General features: G+C 51.6%; 1 protein-coding gene and 1 non-coding gene across 2 annotated transcripts in view; one reads left to right on the top strand and one right to left on the bottom strand.

Annotated features, from left to right (window-relative positions):
- Nucleotides 1-2036: 2036 nt before the first annotated feature.
- TRNAQ-UUG lies at nt 2037-2121 on the top strand. Its single transcript has one exon. It is a non-coding gene; the product is annotated as a tRNA-Gln (tRNA).
- Nucleotides 2122-11394: 9273 nt separating this feature from the next.
- The window catches only part of OPA3 (outer mitochondrial membrane lipid metabolism regulator OPA3), a 48865-nt gene continuing 43298 nt past the window's right edge, over nt 11395-16961 (bottom strand). Inside the window, exon 2 of the mRNA XM_043600518.1 lies at nt 11395-15082. Within this exon, the coding sequence (XP_043456453.1) occupies nt 14625-15082 (458 nt within the window). The 3' untranslated portion in view covers nt 11395-14624. The remainder of the gene's footprint in view (nt 15083-16961) is intronic.

Here is a 16961-nt window from a genome sequence, read left to right as displayed (position 1 = left end):
GAGCAAAAGGCACTTTTTGAGTGGACAAACCCAGTGGTCACCACCTACAGGGAAGACACAGCATCACCCACTGAGTTTTCCTGCTGAAAACGTTCATTCTGAATCTAATCATGAAGTCAGAGTGTGGGTCGCTTTCTGCCGGACAACTGAGCTGGAAGTTTGCAAAAATCCAAAGTTATACAAATCCAAAATAGGTAGAGCTGTCCTGGATTTGAAAAGATTAAAGAGACAACGATAAAATGTAATGTGTGGGCCACGATGGAATCCTGGGTTGGGCAGAAAAAAAAAATCTATAGAAGACATTTTGACATTGCTGGAGAAATTTGAAAACAAGCAGTTTCTTAGATGACATTATGCAATTATGAAGCCTTGTCTTGGTGGGGCGCCTGGGTAGCTCAGTTGGTTAAGCGCCTGACTTCGGCTCACGTCATGATCTCACGGTTCGTGAGTTCGAGCCCTGTGTTGGGCTCTGTGCTGACAGCTCAGAGCCTGGAGCCTGCTTCCAATTCTGTGTCTCCTTCCCTCCCTGCCCCTTCCCTGCTCACGCTCTGTCCCTGACTCTCTCTCTGTCTCAAAAATAAGTAAACATTAAAAAATTGAGAAAAAAAAGAATTGTCTTGGTGTATGATGGCATTTTGGATTATGTGGGAGAAGGTCCTTGTTCTTTAGAGACACACACCTAAGCCTTTTAGCGTAAAGTGCCATGACATCTGCAGACGAGTCAGTGAAAAAAAAAAATCTGTGTATGTAGAGAGACACAGATAGAGATGTAAAGTGTTATAGACCACATATTCGTAGGCTCCCCCAACACATACATTGAAGTCCTAACCCTAGATGGTATTTGGAGGTGGGGCCTTCGGGAGGTAATTCGGTCTAGATGAGGACATGTGGGCAGGGACCCCAGGAGGGGACTGGTGTCCTTAAAAGAGGAGAAAGAGCCCCCCCCCCCCCGGGGTTTCTCTGTCTCTCTCCACCATTTGAGCACACTGGTGAGAAGGCAGCCTTCTGCAAGCCAGGAAGTGGGACCTCACCAGGAACCGAATCTGCCAGCACCTTGATCTTGGCCTTCCTGGCCTCCAGAACTGTGAGAACATAAATGTCTGTTGTCTAAGCCCTCCAGCCCGTGGTGTTTTTTTTTTTTTTTTTTTTTTTAATAGCAGCATGATCTTAGACAAAAGCATGCAGATCTAAGATATTTGAAGTGCACAGACTGGGCACACAGTGTGAACAAGTGCATTTGGGGATTCATTGCATAGTTTTTTTCCACTTTTCTGTAGGTTTGACAATTTTTCAAAAGAGATGTCAGGGAGAACTAAAATACAAAAAAAAAAAAAAAAAGAAAGAAAGAAAAAGAAAAAGAAAAAGAATATATAAGGAAAATACACCAAAATGTAAATAAATGCTGATGATTTCTGCCAGGTAGGTTTTATGATGCTCTCGATTTTCAAATTTTCTCCTCTGAATGCTGAGGACTTGCTCAGTTAAATGAAGGAGGAAAATCCAAAATGTACATATGATCAGATCCAACAGTGTCATTTCCCGGAATTATTCTTAAGAAACTAACAATGGGAGGGGCGCCTGGGTGGCTCAGTCAGTTAAGCATCTGACTTCGGCTCGGGTCATGATCTCACAGCTCGTGAGTTCGAGCCCCTTGTTGGGCTCTGTGCCGATAGCTCAGAGCCTAGAGCCTGCTTCAGCTTCTGTGTCTCCCTGTCTCTCTGCCCCCCCACCACCACTGCTTGCACATTATCTCTTTCTCTCTCTCAAAAGTAAATTAAAACATTTAAAACAAAGGAAACTAACAACGGGATGCACAAAGATTTAGCCCAGGGTCCCTGAGGCCCAGCATGGCTCTTGGGGAGGTTCTTTCCCACTAATTGCCAGGATGGTGCCCTCCAGGGCAAGAGAGGGGCTTGCTGTGCCACTGTGTGGTGTGGGATGTGTCCATCTTCTAAGCTTAAACCTCCAGACTCGGGGTGCCTCACATTGGGTGTGGAGATTACTTAAAAAATAAATTTAAAAATTAAAATAGGGGCGCCTGGGTGGCTCAGTCGGTTGAGCGTCTGACTTTGGCTCAGGTCATGATCTCGTGGTGCGTGAGTTCGAGCCCCGCGTCAGGCTCTGGGCTGATGGCTCAGAGCCTGGAGCCTGCTTCCGATTCTGTGTCTCCTTCTCTCTCTGCCCCTCCCCCGTTCATGCGCTGTCTCTCTCTGTCTCAAAAATAAATAAATGTTAAAAAAAAAATTTAATAAAAAAAAAATTAAAATAAAGCTCAAGATCCATAGGCACGTAAGAGGGGCAGGGAGAAAACTCTGAGGTGTCTCGTACCTGGCCTCCCATCTCCTGCACGATTAAGCACCAGTTGCCCAGAGAAGTAACCTGCTCATTAACATACCTGATACAGACTTCCTTCCCTCTCTCCTTTCACTTTTCTCCAAAAGAACATCTTGTCCCTTCCCCTCAAAGAGTCAAAGGATAGCAGCAGTTCATTCTCCCTACAATTACTTTTATTTTTAAGTTTTTATTTACTTTTTCTTAGTAATCTCTACCGCCAATATGGAGCTCGAACTCACGACCTCGAGATCCAGAGTCACATCCTGCTCCATCCGAGCCGGCCAGGCGCCCGTCCCTGTAATTACTTTCTGAAGAGAGTAATAAGGGGCCATATTTGTAGGGGGAAAAAAAAAAGTAACTCAGTTGTTTAAGAGATACTGAATTTCTGCTGGGAATGATGAAAAAAGTTCTGGACAAAGACGGTGGTGATGGTTACACACAGTTGTGAATGTACTGAATGCCACTGAATTGTATACTTAAAATGGCTACAATGATCTATTTTATGTGCTGTATATTTTGTCAATTTAGCAAGAAAAGATAATTTGGTAATGAGAAACCCATGTAGGTACTGCTCTGTTTCACCCCCAGCTGGCCAACAAGCACGGTGTACTGCCATGAAGTCCTGACAATAATCATCCAGAGTTAGTGTGGACTCCACAGGGTAAAGGCTCAGTCCCACAAGACTGCCTGCACTCCAGGTAGCAGCCACGAGTGGGGTTCCCAAGTCACCCGCACTTCTGACCAAATGGCTACAAATTGGGGGGCTCCCACAAACCCCCTCCGGTTCGAGAACACCCTGAAAACGATCTACCTACAATTGCGGCTTTATTATAAAAGATACACAGCAGGTGAGGTGTAGGAGGGATTGCGCAGATTCCATGGGAAAAGAATGCTTTCCTTCGGGCACTCAGGCCCCTCGGGTAGGCAAGAGGAATGGCTATGTGCTTGAACCAGAAAATCAGGCTGGCTCAGTCATAATCTTATTTTAGGTATTTCCACCAGCCCCACCCAGAGTCACCTTGGTAGCATAACAAAGATCCATTGATCACTTATGAATTTAACAAAGGCTTCTGTTCGTGGTAAAACGTGAACAGATACCTTCTGTATTACCCTACAAGTGAAACATTAACATAATAATTCTGTATTACCCTACAAGCACTCAGGGAGTTACCTAACAGTCTGGTGATGGGCAAATAGAAGATACAGACTGTTTCCCCCCACGTGCTGTGGCTGCCATGTGATGCCATAGGCATCAACCAGGGGCAGCCAGACGCAGGCTGGGAGTGCCTACTCCTTATCTTCTCAGGTACAGGTCTCCCACCACGAGCCTCCTCCGGTCTCCTCCAGCTGGAGGTTCCTTCACCCTCCCTCACACCTCTCTCCCCTGGAGCTCCCTTTCTCCTGGGGCTCCCATTCCTGCACGGAAGGCTCCATCCCTCCGAAGGTGAGCACGGTGTGGGGTAAAGGGAGGTCTGGCCCCTCTGGGGTGGCCAAGCAGCCACGAGGGACACAGGATGGAAGGGATTTCTGGGGACGTTTGCGAGGCAAACGCCTCGCCAGGCGCCCCTCGCTCTCTCCATCCTTGCCCATCTTTGTCTGCTCCCAGGAGGCAGGGATGGCATCTGGGCGAAGCGGTCCTCTGTATTCTGGCGGGCACTCACTTTGGGCAGCGCCCACCAGGGAGGATGGCGATGGGAGAAAGGGCACAGTGGGGCACATCTCTCCCGTTGTGCCGCAAGGCCACAGCCGCTCTGCCCTTGACCTACGGCTACGGTTCTTGCCCCCACTCCACTGGGATGGACTCCTGGTGCCCCTCTGAGATCTTGGGATGCTATCGGCTTTGCTGTGTCCAATCCCTGGGGGCCTCGGCATCCTCCCCTAGACCCCTTCACCCTACCCACGCCATCATCCTGCGCTGGGCTCTCTTCAGTAACCAAAACTAACAAAGGAAACAAAAAGGGGAAGCTGGCAGGGCTCCCTAGGGCCCTCCGGGACACTCCCCATGGTGGCCATGTCTGCACATTCTGTACCTCTTATGGGGACACCCTCCCCTCCAGAACTGCTGCTGAAGCCAGTGTTCCTCTGGAGACCAGCTCACAAATGGACCTGCCTGGCGTCTGGGTGGCTCAGTCGACTGGTTGAGCGTCTGACTTTGGCTTAGGTCATGATCTCATGGTTAGTGGGTTTGAGCCCCGCGTCGGGCTCTGTGCTGACAGCTCAGAGCCTGGAGCCTGTTTCGGATTCTGTGTCTCCCTCTCTCTCCGCCCCTCCCCTGCTCATGCTGTCTCTCAAAACAAAAAAAGTTGAAAACAAACAAAAACAGCCCTCACCTGGCCAAGGGTGAAGCCCTCTCCTCTGAGACTCTTTATTGATCACTTAAAAGATGCATACAGAGCACTCTACAGGACAATTCCCACTTTGTACATATGTGTATATCTACCAACACACATACAACGCATAACTTTTTTTCTCTACACACACATGCGTGCGTGCGCGCAGAGGACGGGAAACGTGGCTAGAAGTTAACGGTGGTCATCTCTGGATAGTGGGATTACAGGTGATTTTTATCATTCCATTTTATGTTTTTCAGTGTTGGCGAGTTTTCCGTAGAGAGCCTGCTGTGGCTTGAAATATGCAGAAAAGAATGACTGGGAAACAAAGAGATGACCGGAATGGAATGCATTTCTGTGCGGACCAGTACAGACCAGTGTCCTCGGGTCTCCGGTCACGCAGGGCCTCCTTTCCGTGCCTGCTCTCCTTTCCATGGCCCAGGCCCTCTGTAACCTGGTCGCCGACCCCTCGTTCCTGCCGCACTAAGCCACACACTCTACGAGGAACGTTAAAAAATTGTTTTTACAAATTTCCTTCTCACTCGCATCTCTGGGCCTTTGCACATGCTGTTGTTCCCTTTGCACCCTGTCTCTCCTGGACTCTATACCCCATGCACCTTTTTCCCTTTGTTGATTTTAATCTGTATCCCTTTTCTGGAATCAACATGACTCAGCTTTTCTGAGTCCGGTGAGTCCTTCTAGCAAATCACTGAGCCTGAGGTGGTTCGGGGGACCCCCAACACCAGGAGATTCAAAGATTCAAAGACGTGGTTCTTGCAAAATCCTTCATAAGGTGCCTGGGACCCAATAAATGAGAAATGCAAGAGATTCAGTTCCTCTGTGCCTCAGTTTCCTCCTCTGCAAACTGGGGGTCATAATCATCCCATACTTATGGTTGCTTATAAGCAACCATAAGCAACCATAATTATGGATGCTTATAATTTGGGGTGAAGGAGCTCTTCCTGAACAAGGGAGGGAAAGTAAGAGCCATAAAAGAAGAGATGAGAAAACCTGGTTTATCAAAACTAAAACAAAACCAAAACCAAAAAACTTTTGTCGGACAAAAGACACCCTAAACAAGCATTAGGGACAAGGAATGCAGGCATTTCTCAAAGGAATTCGAGTGTCCAATAAGCAGCTGAAAATATGCCAAACCAGTTAGGGACCATCCAGAAGCACAGCCCATGTCCCCCCTGCCAAGCTTCTTACCCCTCGGCTCCCATGAGAGGTCGGCCAGAAAGTGTCCCCACCTCAAGCAAGGGGCCAAGGGGTGGTATGCAGATTCTAAGGAGGGCACCTACGAGTCACTAGGAGAAAGACCGAGCAGCCTACAAATAGGGGCTGTGGTACATTGGCTAACGGACCCCAACATGTCCACATCCCAATGCCCAGAACTTGTGAGTCTCACTTCATATGGCAAAAGGGACTTTGCAGATGTGATGAGGTTAATTAAGGATCTTGAAATGGGAAGGTTATCCTGGATTACCCAGGTGGGCCCTAACCCCAGTGACAAGTGTCCTCATAAAAGACGGGAGAGACGACACGGATGCACAGAGCAGAAAGCCACGTGAAGACAGACGCAGAGACCAGAGGGATGTGGCCGCCTTGGAACGCCGGCGGGGGTGGGGCAGGGGGGCACCAGCAGCTGGAAGAGGCAAGGAACACGTTTCTCCCCTTAAGGGAGGGAGGACTGACCTGCCGACACCCTGATTTCAGTCCGATGACCCCGGTTTCGGTTTCCTGTCATCCAGAACAGTTAGAGAATACAGACGTACTGTATTAAGCCAGCAGGCTTTGTAGTTTGTAACGGCAGCCACAGGAAACTTACACAATGGACAAAAGAATGGAACAGATACTTCACAAAATACTAAGAATCACCGATAAGCTCATGTAAAGATGCTCGACACCATTACTCATCTGAGAAAGATCAATTGAAACCACGGTGAAATACCTCTACATACTTGCCAGGATGGTTAAAATGAGAGGGGAGAGAAAAAAGAAAAGGAAGGAAGGAAGGAAGGAAGGAAGGAAGGAAGGAAGGAAGGAAGGAAAAGAAAGAAAGAAAGAAAGAAAGAAAGAAAGAAAGAAAGAAAGAAAGAAAGAAAGAGGAAAGGAAGGAAGAAAAGAAAGAGAGAGAAAGGAAGGAAAGAAGGAAGGAAGGAAGGGAGGGAGGGAAGGAGGGAGGGAGGGAGGGAGGGAGGGAGGAAGGAAGGAAGGAAGGAAGGAAGGAAGGAAGGAAGGAAGGATGGGTTCCTGGGTGACTCAGTCAGTTAAGCCTCTGACCCTTGATTGTGGCTCAGGCCATGAACTCAGGGCGGCTCACGAGTTCAAGGCTTGAGTCAGGGTCTGTGCTGACAGCTCAGAGCCTGGAGCCTGCTTCAGGCTGTGTTTCTCTCTCTCTCTCTCTCTCTCTCTCTCTCTCTCTCTCTCTCTCTCCCCCCCCCCCCCCCCCCCCCCCCCCCCCGCTCGCGTTATGTCTCTCTATCTCTCTCAAAAATAAATAAACATTTGGGGCACCTGGGTGGCTCAGTCGGTTGAGCGTCCGACTTCGGCTCAGGTTATGATCTCACGGCTTGTGAGTTCAAGCCCCGCGTCAGGCTCTGTGCTGACCGATCAGAACCTGGAGCCTGCTTCGGATTCTATGTCTCCCTCTGTCTCTGCCCCTCCCCGGCTCATGCTCTGTCTCTCTGTCTCTCTCTCTCAAAAATAAACAAACATTAAAAAAAATTAATAAACATTTTAAAAAAAGAGAGGGGAAGGAAAGAAGGAAGGAAGGAAGGAAGGAAGGAAGGAAGGAAGGAAGGAAGGAAGGAAAGGAAAGGAAAGGAAGGAAGGAAGGAAAGCCTGAAAGGAAAAAGGCAAGACTGTCAACATGAAGCACTGTCCGGGATAAGAAGCTGCTGGAACTTTCCTACAGGCTGGGGTGGGGGAGGATTGGGAGGAGCACAGCATACCGTAGGGTCAATTACTTTTTTAGAAACTGGCGGTTTCTCCAAAGGGTAAACATACTCTCGTGCTATGACTCAGCAATCCCACCCCTACATATACCCAAGCGCAATGCCCACCCAAGCCTTGTGCCAGACCAGTCCTAGGAGCTTTGCCCCTAATGGGGAAAGCCCAGAGATCTGCCTGCTGGCCAACCGGTCACCGGTAACCCACCCACTGGCAAAAAAGAACAGACAATTGCAACACAGAACGACACAGATGCATCTCTCAGGTACTGTGTTGAGCCAAAGAAGCTGGATCAAAAAAAAAAAAAAAAAAAAAGGAACATTCCATAGAGTCCACTGATACAAAGTTCAGGAACGGGCAAATCTAATCTACAGTGCCAGAATTCAGGATAGTGGTTACAGCTGGGAGGACGTGCCCTTTGAGTCAGGTGGACACATCAGATGTGACAGAACCCTCGGTGACCTGCCTCCCTCCAGGTCACAACCGCCCTTACCTGGTGGAGCATGGCCTGAGCACCGCCGTTCCAGGGCGAGGGGATCTTACTCTAAAACCAGGGTCCCAAGTCCAAGCCCGCCACCTCCACTTCCTCCTTTCTCTGGGGGGTCCCGACTGGACACCAGGAGCGTTCCTTGATGGGGGGAGTCGAGATAAAGAAGGTCAGTGACACAGCACCAGGGCGAGCGCAGTGACGTCAGAGGTTACCAAGGATGAGAACTGCCTTTCCAGCCCTCGCTGGCTACAATTCAGAATAGCAAAACCCTGCCGCCCAAATCTAAAGTGACCGGGGGATGGGCAAGGGCAGGGGCTCTGACTATTTCCTCGTGCCTGGTCCTGCTACGGCCTCCCCATCTTAGGACATGACAGCGTTTCCCTTCTAGGTGCACAGAACAAAAACCTTGAAGCTGTCAATGGCGCCCCCATGTCCCATCGCTCAGCAAATCCTGTCTGCCCCACCTCTGAAATATTAGTATGCTCAGAACCCCACTTCCCCCCACCTCCACTGTCTCTGCCTCGTCCCGCCACCATGGACAAACACGGTCGTCTCTCCGCTGGGCTGACCACCTCCAGCTTTGCCCCTTAGAGCCTCTGTCGGGGGGGATCCCAGGTCAGCTCACGTCCCTCCTCTGCGCAGAGCTCCCCGTGGCTCATGTGCCTCACCTGGAATAAAAGCCAAAGGCTCAAGGAGCCCACCCTATGTAGGTCTGTATAATACATACATATGCATATGCCTTTCTTTATGGAACAGAATACGAGAGAAAAGTACCAGAATGCAACACATATGGGAAGAGCAATTATTGTTTAGAGAAACTTATGTTCTGACAATATATATAACATCTAACATATGACGTTGACATATGTGTTATATATTACATACGATAAGTTCTATATGTTTATGATACATACGAGGTATATATGTGACACGTGTATGTGTAGTTTTTTCTCGTGAAAATACAATACGAAATATCAGACTGCACTGCACATATTAAGGGTATTTGGTGACATTTTCATCCCAGTGGGTACACACACAATACATACATATATATATATATACACATATATATATACAGTGTATATATATATACAGTATATATACATATATATGTACATGTATACAGTATACATACATACATATATGTATATGTATACAGTATATACATATATACTGTATATATATATATTTTTTTAACGTTTATTTATTTTTGAGACAGAGAGAGGCAGAGCATGAACGGGGGAGGGGCAGAGAGAGAGGGAGACACAGAATCGGAAGCAGGCTCCAGGCTCTGAGCCATCAGCCCAGAGCCCGACGTGGGGCTCGAACTCACGGAACGTGAGATCGTGACCTGAGCTGAAGTCGGACGCTTAACCGACTGAGCCACCCAGGCGCCCCTATACTGTATGTATATTCTACAGTATAATAATATATATATTATACAGTACTATGTTACAGATTACATAAAAATATTTTTATATTCCGTTATATACTAGGCCACATAATGCACGGATTATGCCATACTTAGAACACATACAGAGTGTGAACTGTGAATTCTACAAATACGTGTATGGCGGACTGTGTGAGCTCTGCTTCCCGCTGTGGCTCGCTGCCCTGGCTGAGATGCAGACTTGAGATCTGTGCGCCGTAGGGTTATGGTGGAATCTTTGGGGAACGAGAGGCATGCAGGTGGGAGGGGACGGAAGCCGGGCTGGCTCGGCCGTGGCTGAGGCGCGATGCTTCAGTCAATCCTGTGGGCTGCCCAGAGCTGGGACGGGCCTCCAGAGCTGTGCCAAATGAGACAAGGTGCCAGCCTTCGCTCCCACCCGATTCCCCTTGCTCACTCTATTCCGTGGGTCAGTAAACTCTTTTTGTGTTGATTTATGGAAACTCTGTGCCCAACGTGGGGCTCCAACTCATGATCCTGAGGTCAAGAGTGGCACCCTCTTCCGACTGAGTCAGCCAGGAGCCCCCCGGGGCGGGGGGAGGGAGCAGTGAACTCTTCACGTCAAGGGCCAGGGGGTAAATACTTTCATCCCTGAAGGCCATAGGATACCCATCGCAAAGACTCAACTCTGCCAGTGGAGTTCTTACAGCTGCCTTTGGGGCTCATCTCAGAAGAGCCACCCTGATTTAAATGAGCCACCCCCATCATCCCAGAACTCTGCCACTGGACTAGCCCTTTACTTCTTGACTGTTCATGTCCTGCACTAGATGTCAGCTCCGTGATGGGGAGGAGCCTGATCTCGGGCCTGGCTGGTTCCCAGCTACTAGAATGGGGCCAGGCACACCATAGGTGCTCGGTAAACGTTTGTCTAACGACAGAGTGGAGGATGTCCACTCCATTCTCCTTTGGGCATGCTCCCCTCCCGCTGTCCACTGGGGCCGGGGGCCCAGGCCTGGCCACTCAAGAGTCACAGTGGCTAGCACAGAGATGGTCACGTGGGCCCATGAATCAGGCAGGGGCTGAGCGAAGTCCATTGTCTCTAGGGGTTGGCTTTCTCCAGGCAAGGGCCTGCCCAACTGGGAAACCAAGGCAGGGGACAACAGGGCCCGCCAGGTGGGAGAGGCGGAGTAAATGGGCTTCTGTTTTTTTCCACCCTAGTCCTGAGTCCCTCAGGTGGGAGGGGTCTGGATTCAGTAAGGCCCCTTCCTCCCTCATCACCTCGGGGCAGGCTAACATTGGAAAAAGAAACGTCTGACTGGGCAGGTCCCCCCACTGGACTGTGAGCTCCACGAGGGCAGGGTCGGGCTGTCTTGGTCACTGCCTGGGACCTCGGCACGACATAGAACAGGGCCGGGCACACAGTGGACACCTGAGCGAAAGTGGGGAAAAAAATTTAAAAAGACACTTTTTTTCCTCAGGTTAACGCATTTTTTTTTTTTTAAAGCTTTTATTTATTTAAGTAATCTCTACACACAACGTGGGGCTTGAACTCATGACACCGACTGAGCCAGCCAGGTGCCCTGAGATTAAAAAAAAATTTTTTTTTAGATGTTTATTTATTTTTGAGAGAGACAGAGAGACAGACAGAGACAGAGACAGAACTTGAGTGGGGGAGAGGCAGAGAGAGAGAGAGAGAGAGAGGGAGACACAGAATCCGAAGCAGGTTCCAGGCTCTGAGCCATCAGCCCAGAGCCCGACGCGGGGCTCAAACTCACGAACCACGAGATCATGACCTGAGTGGAAGTCGGACGCTTCACCGAATGAGCTACCCAGGCGCGCCCCCCCCCCGAGATTTTTTAAAAATATATATTAAAAAATACATCAACTTGAAGACAACCGACCTCATTTGCATATTTATTCTACCCCTCTCCCCAAGTCGCAAAGGTACACAAAAGTTTAGCTAGTAGGAAGCCAGAATGATGACCAAATCCTCCAGCCTCCGCCTCGTGCACTTTGAGAGGGGATTCCTTGCATTTCCACACACCCTGATCCTACCCGCCCCCCAACACTCACACAGTGGGTGAAGCCGCTGCCTCCCACAAGGACTGGCCACATGGAAGGACACACGGGGCTGAGTGCTGAGTCTCGGAGCTGTGACAGCAATGCCACGTCAGGGTCAAGATTGGGCAGGGGTTGGGGGCTTGGGCTGTGGTGGAGACTGCCCCTCTCCAGGTCCCATGTTGCTTCTTCCCTGCCTGCGTGATCTTGGGCAGGTGACTCCCCCTTTCTGTGCCTCAATGTCCTCATGAATGAAATGAAAAAAAAAATACTGTTAGTAGCCACTTATTTATTGACATAATGGGTGTGGGGGGGGGTGAGGAGCATCGCGGTCCCTGCCTCCGGCAACCTGTGCTCCAGAGGTGGGTCAGTGCCAGAGTGGACCCCCAGGAGCAGCCATGGAAACCAGGCACTGAGGCTGCTCACCCAGCTCTGCCCATCACCCCTCCACACAGTGGTCTCTCTCTCCATCTTCTCCTCCTTTATCCACTCAGGTCACTTCCAATTTTATGATTTTTTGATTGGTTTATTTATTTGAGAAAGAGCGAGCAAGCACGAGCAGGGAAAGGGAAAAGACAGAGAGGGAGAGAGAGAATTCCAGTTCGGGGCTTGAACCCACGAACCACGAGAGCATGACCTGAACCGGGACCGAAAGTCGGGATGCTCAACGGACTGAGCCACCCAGGAGCCCAAGGCCATTTCCAATTTTAAAGACACCTCCACCCAGGACACCCTCCACATGCACTTCTCCCCCTCTTCCAGAAAGAATTAAAATGATGCTTCAGAACCCATGTTTCTTGGTTTTCTACCTGGGCAGATCACCCTCCCTGCCCCCACTTTGGTCCCTGGCCCACTGGAAGCGAGGTGAGGGAGGACAAAGGTGAGAGGAAGCCGGCCCCTCCCCCTTCACCTACGGCTTCTGGGAACCAGGCCCAAGTAAAATGGATCTTGGATCTAACCCCATTCATTAAATGCTAAGATTTCAGGTGTGCTCTGGGGCCGCTGTGGCTAGGAACTGAGGGCCCCCCGACCCTCAGCACCGCCTCTGGGAAATGCTTTGGGCCTCTGTGTAGAGCCCTAACCAATACCCCTCCCCAGTCACTGCCTTCCTGCCCCTCTCTCTTTCTCCTCCGGCATCAGTACCCTCAAGCATCCTGCAGCCCTCTCCATCCCCTTCTCTGTGCACCCCCTGCCCCCATTCTGCTCTTACTACTTCACCGCCTTGGACTTCGGGGACTTGGGCCAGTCCCCTTGCTTCTCCTGGGCCTCAGGGTCCCAGTCTGGGAAAGGGTTCACAGGATGACTGCCCACGCACGCACATCAGCTTCTCTAATCCTAATGCGTCTCGTTGTACTCATTTTGGAGGTCCCTGCGTTCTCAGACACACCCTGGAGATTATTCCAGACAATATCTACAGTCTGAAGCGCAGAAGGCAGACTGGTGGACTGGTGGGACCCACACCCCTCCCACATCAGGGAGATTCCTGGAAGAGACACCAGGTAGTAAAGGAGGGTTCCTGGACTGTTCCGATCACTCTTGTGGGGAAGGCCAAGCGTCCTGTGGGGCTGGCAAGAGTCCCAGCGCTCTCTTGGGGTGGGGAGGTGTAGCGGGCTGAATGCTGACTCCCCCAGAGACATGTCCACATAGTAAACCATGGGATGTGTGACTGCGAGCATATCTGGGGGGGAAAAAAACCCCCACCTCTGTAAATAAGTTAAGGATCCTGAAGTGAAGTCATCCTAGATTTAGGGTGGGCCCTGAATCCAGTGACAGGTGTCTTTACCAGAGACAGAAGAGGAAACAAAGGCCACGCGAAGAGGGCGCAGGGACTGGAGATCTGCGGCCACAAGCCAAGGAATGCCTGAAGTCACCAAAAGTTAGAAGAGGCAAGGGAAGATCCTCCCGTAGCGCCTTCGGACGGGTGTGGCCCCGCTGACACTTTGATTTCGGATCTCCAGCCTCCAGAACCGTGAGATGGCAAATCAAGTCTGTGGTCATTGGGTATGCTAGCCCCAGGAAACGAATAAAGGTTAAGACCAACTGGTGGCCTAGACCAGTGGGATGGAGGTGGGATGGGAGGCAATGAAGGCCTGGGGATACTACAGCATGAAGGGGGGCTGGTGGGCCAGCCCGGAGCCCCAGAGGAGAAGGGCAAGGGCATCCAGGTCCCCAGATTTGGATGGAAGCCGAGGAATGTGATCGTCTAGCCCATGGCTGGCAGGCCTCTGACAGGCGACTGAAGAACATAGCGCGGAAGGTGGGGAAGGACGGCAGGAAAGGCTCACGGGCCCTGAAGGCAGGTCCACAGGCTGAAGTTGGATTGGCCAGAGGCGGGGTCGACTTTTCCGCCACGGAAGGGGCGTTGGGAGAGCACTGCCACGGAAGGCCCTGCAGTCATCCGGGCGGGCTGCGCCGTGGACTAGGCTTGCGGGCTGGGGGGAGTCTGCTGGAATATTCCACCTGGGGTCTTGGTAGGGCACCACAGATCAGGTTAAGGGGGGGGCGTATAACATTCAGTGGATGACTGCAAGCCAAGATCCCCCTCTTCTTCCCCTCAGAGAGAGTGGTGATGCCCAGCTGGAACCCACCTTAGATGAGGGGGACAGAAAGTCACTGAAAGACACAGCATCTCTTTATAGTGGCCTGTACCTGTTGACGAGGGGAAGGGGGTGTTCCGGTGAAAAGGATGAGAGTCCCGGGGAAAGGTGACACTTATCAGGTAACTGGGGGGATGGGAGGGTGGGGAGGAAACAGCTTGATTCGGCTCAAGTCGGGGGTCCCTTTTTCCTCCCGCCAGGGGACTCAGCCCGTTGTCCAGGCTGGGAGCCCATAGGTCTGTGTGGTTTGGGGTGGGGGTGCGGTGATGAGCGCTGTGGACTGTACCCACGAGCTGGAGGAAGCCTTGCTGGAGCTTCACCTGCTGGGGGCCGGTCCCGGTGGAAGGTACCACTGATCAGTAGGGGATGACCGAATCCAAGTTCCATCAAGATCCCGGTGGTTTCCGCTGGGCCAGCACAGGCAGGGACAGTGTGGGGAGAAGGCCACATCAGAGCACACACAACCACGTCCAAGTTCAGACTTCGGCAGACTCCTGATCCTTGGATGCGGACACTGCCTTGGACGCGGATGCCACCTGGGGCACGGACGCCGCTTGGGGCGCATCCCGGGCGCAGAGCTGGGCGCGGACCTCTCGCATCTGCGCCTGCAGCTCCTCCAGCGCGCTCTGCGCAGGCGCGGCCTGCGTCTGTGCCTGCGTCTGTGCCTGCAGGGTCTCCAGCGCCAGGGCCAGGCGGCCCACTTCGTCCCGCATCGCGTCCCAGGCGGCCTGCTGCTCCTCCTCCTTGTGACGCTGGTGCGCCTGGTGGCGCCAGTACTCCAGCACCAGGCAGCCGCCGCCCACGATGAAGATGGTGGCCTCACCCAGCAGCTCGGCGCCCAGCTCGGCGGCCGCGTCCTCATTCAGAGGCTTGATGACCGTGCCCCGGAAGCCCATGATGCGCATCTTGGTCCGCATCTCCACCCAGTGGTACACTGCGGGGGAAGAGAGGGGTCAGGTCCTGCGCCAGGAGCCCCCTACAAGCCCCACCCCTCCGCGTTTCGGTGTCCAGGTTGGCGCAATGGGCACACCACAGCCAGAATCACTGGGGATCGCTTTAAGCAAGACCCGCGCTGGCCTACCTAGCCCAGAGAACGGGAGCCCAGGCGGCTTTTTGAATCGCCCAGAGGATTCTGCCAAGTAGCCAGGAATGAGAAACCCTGGGGGCCGCGCCCCTGTAGGGTTACAAGCAGCTCCCAGGCCACAAAGTCCCGGGAAGGTGTAAAGGCTCAGTTGCCAGAGGTTTCTGAGCTCCCTCTGCTCCTCCCCTCAAGCCACCAGCAGACCAGCCAAGCATCCCTGGACGCAGTCGTCCAACCTGCTTCTCAGAAGCAAGGCACATCCCCCCCCCCCCCCACCCCGCCCCACTTCCTTTCTGAATCTTCCCAAAATTTAGAGTTAGGGCTGCAGCGTAAGGGCGGGTACCCTCCTGGGCTCCAAAGAAAGGGCAGCTGAAACGTGGGAATGGATGCGAGGCGACTTGGACCACGGGGGTAATTTGCAAGTCTGGTGGCTCCCCTCCTAGATTTTTCACCAGCCCTGAGGACGGAGCTAACAGTCCTGTGCGCTCTCTGCGGTGAGGTTTTGGGCACGTACCTTGGAAGAAGCTCGCGAGTTGACTGGGCGGGTGTTGCTGCAACAAAAGCTTCCTTGCCTAGCTGCCGCTTTGTGCAGGGAAATTCTCAGCATCTGAGTCTTAAAAACCGAGGCAGCATTGACGCTGGACCCTGACTCCTTCCTGCGGTAATTCACACTCATCCAGGATACACGAAATTGCTGGGGACGCCTGCCTAGCTCACTCGGAGATTCATTTCCAACACAGCACTTACTTTATTTTTAATGTTTAATAACTACCCGTGCAAATGCCTGGTGTATGAAATGTTTCGAGTCAATTGTGGGCTCGTCTTTTTAAAAAATCCACAGGAAAATATTTTCACGTTTACAACCTTTCGGCCAACGGAAGCTACACGACAATTACAATTTGGATTTCTGTGCGTGTTTGGTTGCTGACACATCCTTTGGTAGACAGAATTCTGCAGGGGAAGTGTAAACAGAAGTTCAAGGACAAAGTTCAAGGCATAATGTGAAATTCCTGACTGCAAAGGAACAGCTCGTTCATTTTTTTCCCCTTTAAACTGAAATTGCAGACAGCAAATCACAGCAGTTATATGGATTGCATTAGATACTTGGAAGGGAAGATGGCACCAATCCGTTTGGAAATATCAATATTCATGCACACCAGAAATTATATCCTCTGCAGCGACTTGAATTCAGGAAGACAAGGTTTAGCTGTCACCTTGAAAATGCGCTAGAGGGTATACAGCCTTTCAATTTTCTAAAAGGGCGGGGCGCCTGGGTGGCTCAGCTGGTTAAATGTCTGACTTCGGCTCAGGTCACGACCTCAGGGTTTGTGAGTTCGAGCCCTCCATCAGCACACAGCCCGATTCAGATCCTCTGCCTCTCTCTCTGCCCCTCCCCTGCTTGTGCTCTTTCTCAAAAAATAAATAAGATTGGCAAACACAGGATTTTCTAAAAATGGGGTAGGGCAGCATAAAACGTTTGGCGAGCTCTGCCTGGAGCCAGCAGGAAGTAAGATCTGAGGAGGAGCGCACCCGGGGCCCTCCCGTGACCCGCCCGCGGCCGCAGTCACCATTACTAACTACTACTTGTTACGGAGACCCTGGTGGTGTGGGGTTCCTGGAGTCCAGGCGGTGCCGACCCCTCCCACACTGAGGTCCCAGCTTCGGGCCGACCTGGGGTCCACCTGGAGCTCTGCCACCTACAGCGATGACAGCCCACGCTGGGCCACCTCTG

The sequence above is a fragment of the Prionailurus bengalensis genome, chromosome E2, assembly GCF_016509475.1.
Source record: "Prionailurus bengalensis isolate Pbe53 chromosome E2, Fcat_Pben_1.1_paternal_pri, whole genome shotgun sequence".
Taxonomy (NCBI): domain Eukaryota; kingdom Metazoa; phylum Chordata; class Mammalia; order Carnivora; family Felidae; genus Prionailurus; species Prionailurus bengalensis.
This window is presented reverse-complemented; position numbering and strand designations above follow the sequence as displayed.